The sequence below is a fragment of the Toxotes jaculatrix genome, chromosome 14 (assembly GCF_017976425.1).
Source record: "Toxotes jaculatrix isolate fToxJac2 chromosome 14, fToxJac2.pri, whole genome shotgun sequence".
In the NCBI taxonomy this organism is placed as follows: domain Eukaryota; kingdom Metazoa; phylum Chordata; class Actinopteri; family Toxotidae; genus Toxotes; species Toxotes jaculatrix.
Window position 1 is genome coordinate 24,523,995 of NC_054407.1, and position 13,936 is coordinate 24,537,930.

General features: G+C 43.1%; 1 protein-coding gene across 1 annotated transcript in view; it reads right to left on the reverse strand.

The window, feature by feature from the left end:
* Positions 1–9,982: 9,982 nt before the first annotated feature.
* The window catches only part of kcnq3 (potassium voltage-gated channel, KQT-like subfamily, member 3), a 65,509-nt gene continuing 61,555 nt past the window's right edge, over positions 9,983–13,936 (reverse strand). The window contains exons 10-15 of the mRNA XM_041055217.1: positions 13,595–13,794; positions 13,370–13,475; positions 11,566–11,697; positions 11,380–11,475; positions 11,110–11,197; positions 9,983–10,690 (exon numbers count right to left, since the gene is read on the reverse strand). Coding sequence (XP_040911151.1) covers positions 9,983–10,690; positions 11,110–11,197; positions 11,380–11,475; positions 11,566–11,697; positions 13,370–13,475; positions 13,595–13,794 — 1,330 coding nt within the window. The remainder of the gene's footprint in view (positions 10,691–11,109; positions 11,198–11,379; positions 11,476–11,565; positions 11,698–13,369; positions 13,476–13,594; positions 13,795–13,936) is intronic.

The window sequence follows — 13,936 nt, forward strand, 5'->3', positions numbered from 1 at the left end:
CTGGAAGCTCCTGTAAATTCTGCAGTGCTGCTGATTCCCCAGCAGCATCAAACCTCGCCCAGTGAATCACACGCCTACGGTCAGATAAGGATTAAACAGGCAGCCGGCCACCAGCTGGCTGAGCTCTGCACAAAAAAAAAAAAAAAAAGAAAAAAAAAAAGCCCAGGGTGTCTGGCTGCAGGCCGGGCACTGATCCCTCGCCCGGTCCACAAGCTCCACTGCAAAAAACATCCAACTTTCATAAACAGTTCCTCTGGTTTAATATTAAAGTGTGAGTCTGTGATGTTTGGCCTTGTTGTGTTGTTTCTGCACTGCACTTACCAGAGATCACATGTCAGCCAATCAGAGGAGGCGGTAATCCACGGTGCAGTCAGAGCATGAACCGTGGTTCTGCAGGTGCTGTTGGACGGTGAAACAGAACATGAACTACAGAAACTAAAAGCTGTCAAAGTGTCTTTTGTCTTTCTGAATATAAAAAATGATAATGAAAGCTTGTGGTGAATGATCACAGTGATTCCTGTCTCTCAGAAGTGAACTGGACCAACATGGCGTCCGTCCACCTGTGGCACCAGGTTTTCTGCTGAGGACAACCTGAACCAAACAAAGTGGCTTATTAGCTCAGCCTTTCCCACTGTGGCCTGGTGGAGGGGTTTCTCTTTGTGAGCTGCTGTGTTCACTTTGTTAAACTGTTGTGTTGTGTGCAGTGTGGACTCCTGTGTGTTTAGTTCCTTGTTCGAAAAGCTGTGGTCCAATCAAATGCTTCTATCCAGTCAGACCTATGAGGGGCACCTGAACAAAGGTGAAAGGCCCGCCCCTCTCTCTTGCTGCAGCCAACCAGCAGCCACGACACAGGTGTCTTCTCTCTCTAAAGCAGACCTGGGCGAGCTGCGGGCCGCGTGCATCCATGCGTGAAACGTCACGCTTTTGGCTTTTCAAAATAAAAGCAACACAGTTGTATTGCGTGCACGGCATAAATATTTTTTTTCCATTTATATTCTTATTTCTGATTGGCCTCACGAGGGACGCACACAGGGCCGGGTGTGGCCCGCGGGCCGTAGTTTGCACAGGTGTGCTCTCTCTCTCTCTCTGAGCCGCTGTTCAGTGTTAGCTGATGCATTTCATGATTTTTTACATTTGACCTAAAAATGTAAAATGACACGATTTTAGCTGATGTTTAATTCAGCTTTTACAACTTAACTGTTTTCGAAATGACCAATTTCCATAAAACTTCGGTTTGTTTGTCAGAATTACGTCATGAAGTGATAAATGTGGCCTGAAATCATTTGGCCTGTCAGCGTGTTTTTGTTTTCCTGGACACATCGCTGCACTTTATTTCAGGAAACGATTTAAGTTCAGTTGAGAGGGGACATTTTTTACAGTGTAGGTAAATGGCTGTAATAAGCCGCCGGAGAGACATACGAGCCGTGGGGAAGATCAGTGAATCAGAGGAGTGAATGCGAGTCTTTAATGACCGGGATCGGTGGGCACTTTGCTCGCCTTGGCAGTCACATTCAGCCACATTCAGCTGGCAGAGGAGGAAGCAGGGCTGCGCAGGGCCTGGGAACAGCTGCCCCCTGGGAAATAACACACAGACTTTTAGAGAATAATCATAACAAGAAAGAAATAAAATTAACTGAGGAGTGGTGAATAACTTTATACACATATATATGCATAAAATTCCCAACTCACCCATGTGGCTGGTCTTTTTCTCTTTTTCCTCCAAGCTCCCAGGTTCAGGCCTGGGAGCTTGAGGGTCCTGCGCAGTCTCTTAGCTGTCCCTAGGCCTGCACTCTTCAGGACAGAGACCTGGGATGTTGCTCCTGGGATCTGCTGGACCACTGCTGCCTTCACCTTCCACACCTTTCCCAGCTCTTCTTTCAGCCCTTGGTGTTTCTCGAGCTTCTCATGTTCCTTCTTCCTGACGTTGCTGTTGCTTGGGAAAGCTACATCTTTCTAACACTCCGGCCTTCTGCTGTTTGTCCACCACTACTCTGTATATATACACACACAGATAACAACCACGTACGTACAGCAGCTACACAAAATAACTGCAGAAATAACCTGAACAACCACAAAGAGGTAAAATGCCTACACACCATGCAGCCTGGTGTTCTCACACAGGAGGCCCTTTGTCTCATAACCCATTAAAAACCCAACATACTTGTACAACACCCACTCATACAATTTTCAGTTCAATACTTTATTAATAACTGGTGCAATTAAAAAGACAAAAAATAAAAAAATCAAGTAAGAATACATTTGCATATTATATCATCAAAACAAAATATTAAAAGTGGTCTAATACAGAATAGAAATGGCAAGTTTCTTTTTTTCAAACTGGAATGAGAAAAATGATGCACAGCTCTGAAGGCCACTAGTGTAAAGTTGTCCAAACTTCCCTTAAATCAAACTTAAGAACAACAAAACTGTTTCTGACCCAAAAAAAAGCTGCTGTCAGCTCACACACAGCTGTGTGCAACATCCTCCTCTATGCTCATGAAGACATTTCCCTTTGTTTCTGTTGTTTTGCCAGTTTAGTTTCCCAGAGAGTCCTGGCTGCATTTACACAAGACGAGCAAATATGATTCGGAACATTTCATATTTTTCCTCACATGTTTCTGTGAAACGATCTCGTCCTCCAGGAAATGACACAGGAGGTAAACAGGTCCTGCTGTACTTTCATCAACAAAAATGAATTGGTAGAAACTGTGTTGTGCTATTTTTGATGTTGTGCAGGTTTTTCTTTAGCTTGTGATCAGAGTATCTGGCCTTTTGAAGTGACAGTTACACAGTTTACAGGTTTTTCTTTTTTGGCACGTTTTTCTAACAGCTTCCTACAGTGTGGAGAGCTGAAGTGAAACTGGAACTCTTCTGTTCCAGAAAAAGGAAAAGCTCATTCAAACATTAACATCTGTAAAAATGCAGTTTAAAAAATTGTTTACTGGACATTTTCAGCTGTTTACAAGTACACGCTGTCTGCACAGTGAAATTTGCAAACTCCCAAGATTTGATTAATGCAAAGCTTCGACCTATAAGATCTTCACCCAGCAAACATGAAAAAACTTGGGAGCTTGGTGATTTCAGTGTGTTTATGTCCTGCACACTATCTGTCTTTTTTTAATCGTTAATCAGTTTCACGCGTGTGAATCCAGCACAGCCCAGGACCTGATTTTTTTTTTCTTTTTCTCTTTGTCTGTGTAAATGCAGCCTTCCACGCAGATATTACCAACAGCTGTGTTTTGACAGCCATAGCAAGAAAAGCATGAATAAAAGTTTAAAAAAATGACACTGAAAAGAAGAGAAGTGTACTGTAGAAGGCCAAGGCACAAATAATCTGTAGCAATCAAAATGTCCAGAAAATTACAGGTTATGTAGAATGTGTCAGTCAGTGCATTACTTGGTATGCAGTTACAGTGAATACAACCATACTCAACAGAATAATCACAGCAAGCACTATTGCCCTCTTGACTACACAGATGCCATAAAGTGCTCCTTTTCTTTCAGAATCGATGCACAGACGGACAACTTCACGCACACACACGCACACAGATGAAGGAAATAAAGCGTCCACACACGCGTGAGACGGCAGAAATGTGTTGAAAATGCTTGTTTTGAATACATACGTGACTGATACGAGGACCAGATCATGGCTTTGAAAGACGGGGGAGAGATTTAGATTTAAGCCACGCAGAAAAATTCGATTTAAAAAAAAAAAAAAATAGCATTGGCGTGTGAAAGTGTGTGTAGAAGTGAAGCACGTGTGTTTAGCTTTTTGTAAGTTATTTTCCTGTAGTCTGTCTAAACAACTGCTGCATGTTCCAGCTTCTCGAGAGTGTCGTTTCTACATTCAGAAGAGAAGGATGAAAAGGACGAATGGCTGCTACAACAACTACAGCTCTCAGCCAGTGCTTCCTCTGTGGTCACTCGCCAGGAGGACAATCTCTGCTGGAGACGTGAAGTGAACAAAATACTGTGGTTTTGTCACGCTGACCTTCCGAAGCTCAACACATATCAGTCCCAGGGTGAAGTTACACTCCCTGATTTTAATGTAAACCCCGAAACTGAGCCAACACACCAAACACACTGAAACTCAGCTCGGTTTCTATTTGTGTTTCAATTTGGAGAAAATCAGGGAGTGTACTTTGAAAAGCAGTGCCTTACATGAACATAGTAAAGAACAGGGTTAGCACCGTAACCTTGACAACAACATACAACCGACCAAATGATGGGTGAAGGTTTACACCAAGGTTAAAAATGACTGTCTAACAAACACTGCTGCAAAACAAGGCGAGGAAGCACCACCGGGGACAAGACTGTACGGCAGTTCCACAAGTGATCCAGCAGAAATCATCCTCCTGTCTCCATCATCAGTGAATTCCTTAGCACCTCTAATTCAAAGCGAGGAATATTAAAATGCTAAACCAGAGTATTCGGATGAATAAAATGTGAAATTACATTTGTAAATTAGCAGAGCGGATTCTGCGTTTTGGAAAATATTCACGATTTTGAACTGGGAGGTCAAAGACGTGGAGAGTGAAGAGAAAAACAACAAACCCGTGATTGTCAAATTAAGAGTTAAAGGGCTCTTTCCAATAAACAAGACTGCACACTGCACGTCTTACTTTGAAGGGTCAAACAAGAACACAGGAAGTGAAGTGTCAGTCATGTTTGTGCAGTATTCTCTCTGGTATCTGTTCTTTTTTTGTTGAGTTACTCAGATGTTACGTGAACGTTGTCACATGGACATTTTGTGTTGAAGACAGTTGAGTTCTGCTCAGTGGGACAAACAGATCAGTGTGTGACACAGAGGTGATTCAGACAATGTTTTCAGTAAATCCTCCACTGACCTCATCAGCTGATTAAAACCTCTTCCACAAGGCAAAGCGGGTGGAGTTAGTGAGTGTATGTGCCCACATTCAGAATCAGATCACCACATAGTGTAAACAGCTACACTGACTTTGGTCCATTGGTCACCTTACCAAGTCTGTGAGCAGAGGTTTGGCACCAGAATCAGTTTTATCCAACAAAATGATGAGAAACCAGCAGCAAACAGATGCTAGTTTAGTTTGTATCTGATGGTTTGTAGTTTGAAAACTTTCCAATAAGGTTTCAAACTTTAAAAACTCAAAACTGGTTCAGCAGAGGTTTATTTAAAACTGCTTTAGGCAAACGTCACGTGATATTTTATATCAACACTGAAAACATTTCCTCTGTGTAGGCTGACATTCATAGTGCTGAACCCACTGAGAATCAGCACCAACTCAGCAGCTCTGCAACCAAGTTCTGGTTCTCTGAGTCTTAATAACCGAGTCCCCTGAAGCTTTCATTAAATCCCTCTGTAAAACCTCTGACACTGATAAACCCCCTCTACACAACCTGCGCAGCACCACAGAGTTGACAAAGAAAAAAATTAACCATCAGCATTAGAGCTGCTAAAATCCTCCATATTCTCATGTACAGAATAAAGGTCAGCTTCAAGCACAGACCAGAGACACGGAGGAAAGCTGCTGTCAGGTTTTCAGTAAGGTGACCAACAGGCCCAACTCCCCAAAAGCCAAAAAGCCAGAAGTGTATTGCTCTTATCTGTCTTATGATGATGTCGTGATGATCTCACTTCCTTTATCGTAACGAGCTTGGATGTGAAGTTTGCAAACAACTTTCAGTCACATTATCTGAACTGTTTCCATGAGGTTTGATAAAAGGAAGTCAACATGTGACCACAAACAGCACGAATGCACAATTATCCATAACACACACAAAATCCACGTGGACAGGAAATTCAATTTAATTAGAATTATTTTTTCTCTGTAAAAAGCAATGCTAGCTCTCTCTCTAAAACACTGAGGGACTGGCTGGTGTTCTCTCACGTTCTCTCATGTTCAGTTTTCATGACAATTTTCCTTTAAGTTTTCTTAAAACAAGAAGAATAAGGTGCCAACAAGGGGATTAAATGTCTTGCAGTTTAGTTTCACTTGTTTTGGGAATTTAAAAAAAATGATGAAACTTGTTGATGTGTTTTGAAAACAGGTGAAATAATCTCAAATAATCCGGTTTAATTTGTTCGTTTGTTTTTAGGAAATAAAGCAAATTTTATGGCTTATTCAAAAGCTCGTTAAATGGAGACGCAGTGTGTTGTGTCCTTATTGTTGTTCTGTGTACAGGAAACGATCAACAGCAGCTTAAACTTAGTGTTTTACCGTTTTGAATTCCTGAGAAGAATAATTTCAGGTTTGTGTGGAATAAATGATAAAATCTGAAAAATCCTGACGTAGGTCAACTGTGTTTGCTAGCATCGCTTTTTTCCAGTGGATCTTTGTGTCTTGGAAGACGATTTATTCTGTTCAGTCATTTACAAAATACTAAAATGTCAGTTTTAACAGTAATTTGCCGTGTGACCAGAAATATACCAATGCTGATACAGTTATTTCCAGTGATTTTCTCAAACTGATAAATGGCAGTAAATTTAGAAAGGAAGCAACAAGAGTTGGAATTTTGAATGGAAGCAATTAACTGTAGAAAATGTTTCTGTAAATGTAACTGGATGTGCAAGGCAACAGAAACACTGGCGTCGGTGACTCTGGAGAGTTCGTCCTGTCGTTGAGACAAACTTCAACAAAACCAGAAGAAGCAACTCCACTGTGACAAGAACAAACAGTTCAACTTCAAGATGATGTAAAATAAAGCAGAAGTGAAACGTTACAACCTTTACATTTCTGTGCAGCGGAAATCATGTCGAGTCTGAATTCAGTGAATGAGCCCAAAGCATCACAAAGCTACAAAACGGTATTTTACAAAAGCAGGACTGTACTGTGCGCTAGTTTCAAAAAGACAAACCACTACAAAAGGAAACAGAGTTCACATTCATAAATCCTGTGTGGTGTGTTTGCTGTGCTGTGAGATGAAGTGGTGCTGAAACACTAAATACAGAATGACGAGGTGGAGTCATTCCCAATGATGTTTCTCGCTTCAGAGGCACAATGAATGAACGTCAGCAGGGATATATCATCATGTTGTGACCTTTATATCTATACGTGGTGACAACTGGTGTCTGCATTGCAAGGTCATTCAATGGGTTTCAGTAGAGGAAGATACTGTGAGTAATAATCGTAACTGTAATATAATTAGTTAAATAGACAATAATAACGATATAAGTAAGTAAATAAGTGTTTGGTTCACCTTGCTAATTTTACAGATTTCTGCTTCCACATCAGGCTTCATCTGGATCTGCAAACAAAGTTGTAGCGCTTATTTTAACCTGCTGGGAGCACCGGGTGGGTGGAGATTACCAGGACAGCTCAAATAAAGTCAGGTCACTTTTAATTACATATACTATGTATGTGCATGTGGTTAAACCTGCTCAATACTGGATATTTCTGACTATGTCTGATTTGAGGGGGTCAACAAATTTTGGTGAAGGTCAAGACAAATACCAAGGCCACAGAAAATACTAATTTCTGATTGGCTGGCAGGTGTTTGCAGCCAGGTGTTAAGCACGGGGTCTGTAAGAAGGCAGGAGAAAAAAACCCTGCAGCTCGCAGGTTATTTCAGCGCTGAAATGAACCAAACTAAGGCCTTAACTGAAACTAAACAATGGACTGAACACAACATCGGCTTAAATTACAGGTGTACTCAGGTAATTTGAGATGTTCACTGACAAACCAACGTCTTGTGGGGACGTGGTCAGACGGAACATTCGCACCAAACAGGTTCTTAGGACCAAACAGCACAGGATGTCAGCTGCTCATCGTTAGAAAATCTGAGCAGAGCCAGAGAAGGTCTGGACCTATGACACTCATATTCAGACCTATGTACTGTGTGCTACGTTTTCAAGGTCACAGCAAACTGAAAAAAGTCATAAAAGCAGTTCGACTTCCTGCTGAAGCCCAGTGTGGAAGCATCTCTGTGAAATTCACCGGACGCTGAAGGTGCATGAACATGCTATAACTGTGTAATAATTCATGTGTGTAAATATAGTTGGTTGTCAGAGATTACATTCAGTATCAGTGTCGTCCTAAATCTAAAGCAGTAAATGCTGTTCAGGCCTATATGTGATCTTGTGTAAAGCTTTTTTTTGTTGCAGTAAGTGGTGCTCAGGCTCGTGTTGTGTTGCTTTTTAAAAAAACGGTTTAATATTCTACCGACATCACAAACCTGCGTCTTCGCACTCACTGGTGTTTCTACACGTCACTCCAGTCTTTCCAATACTTGGTGTTGTTGCTTTCAGTGTGTCTTTGTGTTCATAACTGGACATTCAGGTCACTTACAGTGCAGCAGTGAACAATGTGGTAATTTGTGTGTGTGTGTGTGTTTTAGATTAAAAACTGCACAGTATGAAGCTCCATCTTTTTGTGTTACCATAAAGATGTGCTGTTGAACGATAGAAAAATCTTCAGGAAACTGTCCTGGTGCTTCACTGCAAAGTTCTAAACAGCTTCTAACTGAATGTTTCTACCTGACTGGATGTCTGACTTTGCTACTGACTGATGCTGAACTGGGGCAAATACTACATAAAACTTTTGGCCACATTTATTGCAACTTCAATTTGGAAGAGTTATTTGGTAAATGTTCCTTTAATTTAATTTTGTGTACCGTACTTCATCAGGACTGTATTTAACCAAGGTGATTTTACTGCTGAGTGACTGGACAAGCTATTCCAAATTTAACTCAGTATGATTTTCATTTGAGTGGTCAGAAATGAGAAGGAGCAGAATCTGTGGCTCAGAGCTCGTGCGTTTACTTTTTCAGTTTTGATGAAGATCATTTTTCATTTGTTCTTTTTGAAAACCTCTTGGAGTTTTGCAAACAGAGCCCTGAAATCTGTCAGTGATATACTGATTTACTCATTTGTAATATTTTCTTTTATCGAGTTGGTGTTAGAGTTGGGAAATTTAGCCACAATTTTGCACAGACATAAATCATTAAATCATCAGATCCTATTCAAGTAGAGATAAACTGAACTCAGCAGCCAAGACGCTCAGAAACCTTTGCAAATTAAAGACGCGCAGGTGGCTTATATCCCTGAATTCATGTGCCAACAAAGCAGCAGAGATTTAGTGTTTCAAATTCTTTTGAATTTTTCTTTCTCTTTTTGTTTTTTTTCAAGTGGAAAGTTCAGATGCATAACGTGGTGACATACAACTGAAGAGAACAGTGCGGTGAAAACAAAGTGAAGGGAGCGGAAATTCTGGTTCGTGGACAGAAAAAAATCCAACTTACAGAACAAGGTGAGAAAAGCAGAAACGGTGAAACATGTCTGCCAGCAACTAACCAGTGTTTCGTTACCCAAGTCCTCCTCTTTCTCTCCCACATTCACACAAACACACACACACACACGTCCAGAAACACACTCATCAATCCACATACACAACAAAGAGACAGGAGACTTTTGGTTCCAGTATCACCCTCCAGCCGTCACCTCTAGAATGGTGCATTATCATGCAAACCATGCAAAAAACAATGAAAATGTATTCATATAAAAAAATAAGTGTTACAAAATGGCATAGCAAGTATATGTATCCATTCAATCTCTTTTTCCGTTTCCTGATATCCTGAACTTTGCAGTGTCTACACTAAAAATCGCATGCGTTACATGCAGTGCGGTTGGCTTTGCAGCGATAAAGCTTTTGGGTGTATATAGTATGTATATCAATGTTCTTTTTTATTTTAGCTAAATTTTTGCGAAGAGTGCGCTGTACAGAGTTTTACTTTACAAACGGTCTGGTTTCCCTTTTTCTCTGGGCAGTCTTGATGCCATGGCTCTCTGTCTGGACGGCAGTCGGTTGATGAGATCGGCGTTGGCGTCTGAAGGTCGATGACCTTTCTCGAGGCCTTGCAACATCAAGGCGGATTAGACCCACCTTTACTCCAAATGGTTCGGTCCAGAGGTGTGGCTTTGACCCGAACTGATTTGGGTTTAGAGGCATGGGTTGGATTTAAGGTCTTAACTCAGAGTCATGGATTTCTGCGCAGTCACGCAAACACCTCAGGGTGGCGTGTTCCACACAGCGTCACCGAATCCCTCCCCTGTGGAGGAAAGCGGCAGGGGCCCCCCACTGGGTGTGAAAGGGTCCGTGTCCGTGTCCGTCTCCCCCTCGGCCAGGTAGCTCGGTCTGGGTCTCGTCCAGCTGGTGTCCCCGGTTGCCACCCTGGCCCCCATGGACAGGTCCTCCCCTTCCTCCCCCTCCCGCTCCCCAGAGATGCTGAACCCGCTCGGCGAGCGCTCCAGCTCCTCGTGGTTCACCGACAGCATGGAGAGAGGCGAGTCAGCCCCCCGCCCCCCTGTGGTCCTGCCCAGCCCCGCTGACAAGTCCTGCAGGGAGCTGATGGGCAACACCGTGGGGCGCTCGGTGTAGGTGGGGATGGCAGCTGGAGGGTGGTGTTGGTAGGGGTGTGATGGCAGGGGTTGATGATCTGGAGGTTCACGGCTTCCTCCGCCTAACCCCACCCCCTCTCCGCCTCCTCTTCCACCCCTGCCATAATATGGATTCACCTTGCTGACAGGCATCTGGTACGACATGTGTGGGAACGCCTCCGAGTAGTTGAAGAAAACCCGTCTGATCTCACCGTTCCCAGTAGGATCGCAGGTCTCCAGAGTCATGTGGGCACCACCGGCTGAGTCCACCTGCAGGTGCTCAGTGTGCTGGATGTGCATGTCCACCAGGAAGTCCAGCTTCTTCTCCATGTCCTCCACCTGAGGCAGAGACACATTTACACCAGTAGTACAGACAGATGATCAGCTGTTTCTTATTCCCTTCAAATGTGTGTGATAGGCTGAATATTTCTGCAGTCAGAGATAAGCTCAGGCTAAAAGTCCAGTCAAACCCAAAAGTGACACAGCAAAATGTTTTTGTACAAAGGAAGAAAAAATGAATTTCACTGGGTGATGTAAGGAGTGGTACAGCACAACTAACACCATACCATCCACCACATCAGTACAGAAAACAAACCAGCAACACGTGGTATCCAGTCCTTTTAGGTTTGCATCTGTATTTTGACCAAATACATATTTGATCTCACTTTTATTGGTTCAGGTACAACTTTTTCACATGTATTAGTAAATCTGCTGGAAAACTCCAAAGTAAACAGATGCTTTGCTATTCTGATCCTCACCTGTCTCTCCACCCTGACAAATCTACCCATCATGCTTTGGTCTTCGGCATCTGGCATGGAGGCGGCTTTGGCTAGGTAGGACTCATGCCTAGAACACAGGGACACTGAGTAGACATGGACTACACAGACAGTTTGTTTGGAGGAAATGAACTACAGATTCTGTGGAACAGAGTAGTTCCTTCAGAAAATAATGATGTTACTTTACATAGTTGTTTATTGTTTACAGACTAATAGAAAATACTGTATAATGTACAACAAGCGTGGCAGTACCTGGGCGACTGATTGGGCGGGTAGGCAAAGGGCGTTTTCTGAGTTTTCTTGTGTTTCGGAGTGAGGGGGGGTCCAGGGGCAAGAATCATGTCAATCCTTAAAGGAAGAGAAACAGGATGAGCGTGAGGACGAGGGGATGTTTACTTCATTCAAACAGACGCCTGGTCTTGTCATGTCATTGCTGACCTTGTCTGGAGGTATTTAATTCTGCAGAGCATGTCCAGGTGTCCAGCAGAGTACTGCTCAATCACGTCTTTGACATCATAAGGCCTCAGAGTTTCCTTAAACCTCTTCTTGTTCAGGAGGAATTGCATGATCCTGTGAGACACAGAGTCTAAAATCAGTTGATGATGTTAAAGCGACAGAATGAGTTTTATCACACAAAACACTGGCCATCTCTCTGTACTTCCCATTTCAGTTTTCATGTACTGTACTTACCATCGTTGTGCATTTACAGTTTTTCCATGTGAACATTACAGGCATGCTGTGCTTTTGTTTCAGCTCCAAATAAGATATTTAGATAATAATCTTAAGCCTTGGTTTGTTTATAACTTGTCTTATTGTATGACAACTTCTGTTTCTTACTTGTACTACTGTGACCATGTATCCCAAGATTTGAGCAATTAACTCGCTGTAAAAACAACCCAGCTCCACAATAAACGCTAATGTCTATTTGTTTGAAGTCACTGTAAAAATATGTCCATCTGTCCACTTTGCGACGCTTTATCCTTTTCATTTGAGGTGGCAGCAGGCTGAGTAAGGTAGCCCAGACATCCATCTCCATCGGCTCCTCCTGGCAAGATCCCAAGATGCTCCCAGGCCAGATGGGTAATGCAATCCCTCTATGTTCTGGTTCTGCCAGGGTCTCAACCAGGAATCACATTTCTGAACCACCTTTACTGGCTCCTTAGGACACAAAGGAGCAGCAGTTCCAATTCTGCTTGTCTGAACTCCTCACCCAATATCTAAGGGCAAAGTCAACAACGCTGCAAAGGACACTCATTTCAGACGCTTGTGTCTGTGATCTAATTCTTTTGGTCATTACACAAAACTCATGGGCATACCAAGGGTTGGAACCTCGACTGGAAAATAAAGACCATAAAACTCTGGTCCAGTCTGCCCATTGATCTCCCGCTTTATCTGACCCTCACTCATATTAAAGATCCTCAGATACATGAATCTGTACTTGGGGCAGCAGCTCACTTCCCTCAGTAAGCAATACACAGTTTTCTGGTAGAGGACCCTGACTTCAGACCAACCACTTCACAATCAGCTGCAAACCACCCCAGTGTCCATAAACATCTTTTTTTCTTTTAAACCAGCACCTGGCCTCAACATTGGCCTTCCATCAGATGTCTGTCAAACAGTGATTATTAGATGGAAAGACACTTTCCATGTTTGTGTCCATGTTCAAACCCAATATCCTTCGGTTCTATGAAAGTCTTGCGACGCTGAAGTCAGCCTGCCACCCACTGAGCTCCCTCTTTTGTCCCACCGAGCTCCCACTTTGAGCTGACTTCAACCTGACTCCTCCCAGAGTCAGTGGCTGCTGTTCGAGTCTTTGGCAGAAAGTCTTGGGTCCTGAAACCAAAACCTCTTTCAGGTCTGAGCATCCCATTCAGAGACCCATTCAGCCCCGAAATAATGGTATGGAAGGAAGCAGCACTTTCACAGGGTTAATCACTCATCTCACAGGCCCTCACGCTAGATTGAATTCCTGCATTATGTCAGCTGTGTGGCCCCCTTACTGTTTCTGCTGAGCGAATACTGATGCATTTGAGAAGTCTGAATTATTTTGCCCAAAAAAACTGTAGGAAAAAAAAATGTAAGTGAAAAGACCTTTACATCATCAAAATAAAAGTCCTTTCCTTTTCCTTCCTGGTCAGAACATGCATATTTGACGGGGCCTCCTGTTGTGACTGTTCAGGGATATAAGAACTAATAACATATTTTACAACAGTCAGAGGAATGAGAACTTCAGGTTCCCGACCTGACTGCCCTGATGACCAGTTTCAGTGTGGGGATCATCTCCTCCAGGAGGATGTCCGGGGGGAAGCCCCGCTCCTCTAAGGCTGGATCTGCTAGAGCTCCAGCATCTGGCAGAGGCAGGAAACCAGAAAACACTGATGTAAGAATTGTGCGTTATCATTACCAAAGACACTTAATAACAGCGTGATATTATCTCATTGACTGGATGTAAACTGAACTGAACTACCTTCAGAGCTCTGGCGGAGTGTGTAGGCCTTCATGCGGAAGGCGGTGCGGAAGCGTTCCCGGTTACTGAAGCCGGCAGGTTTGGGCTCCTTAGAGGGACTTTCCTCGATGGAGTCGGCATTACCTGTGAGCTTCTTGCCCATCCCAACCGATGGTCTGGCGTTGGGAAGGCGAACACGCTCCAGTAAACTCAGTTTTTGGCTGAAATGGGTGAGAAGACAGAAGACATGAAGCTGCTGTTCTGGGACTTTTGATCATATAACATGATCTTCTAACCCGAAGCCCTGCACACTGTTGGTTACTCATACGGTCTTTATTTAGGACGTGCACATGAGAGAGTACC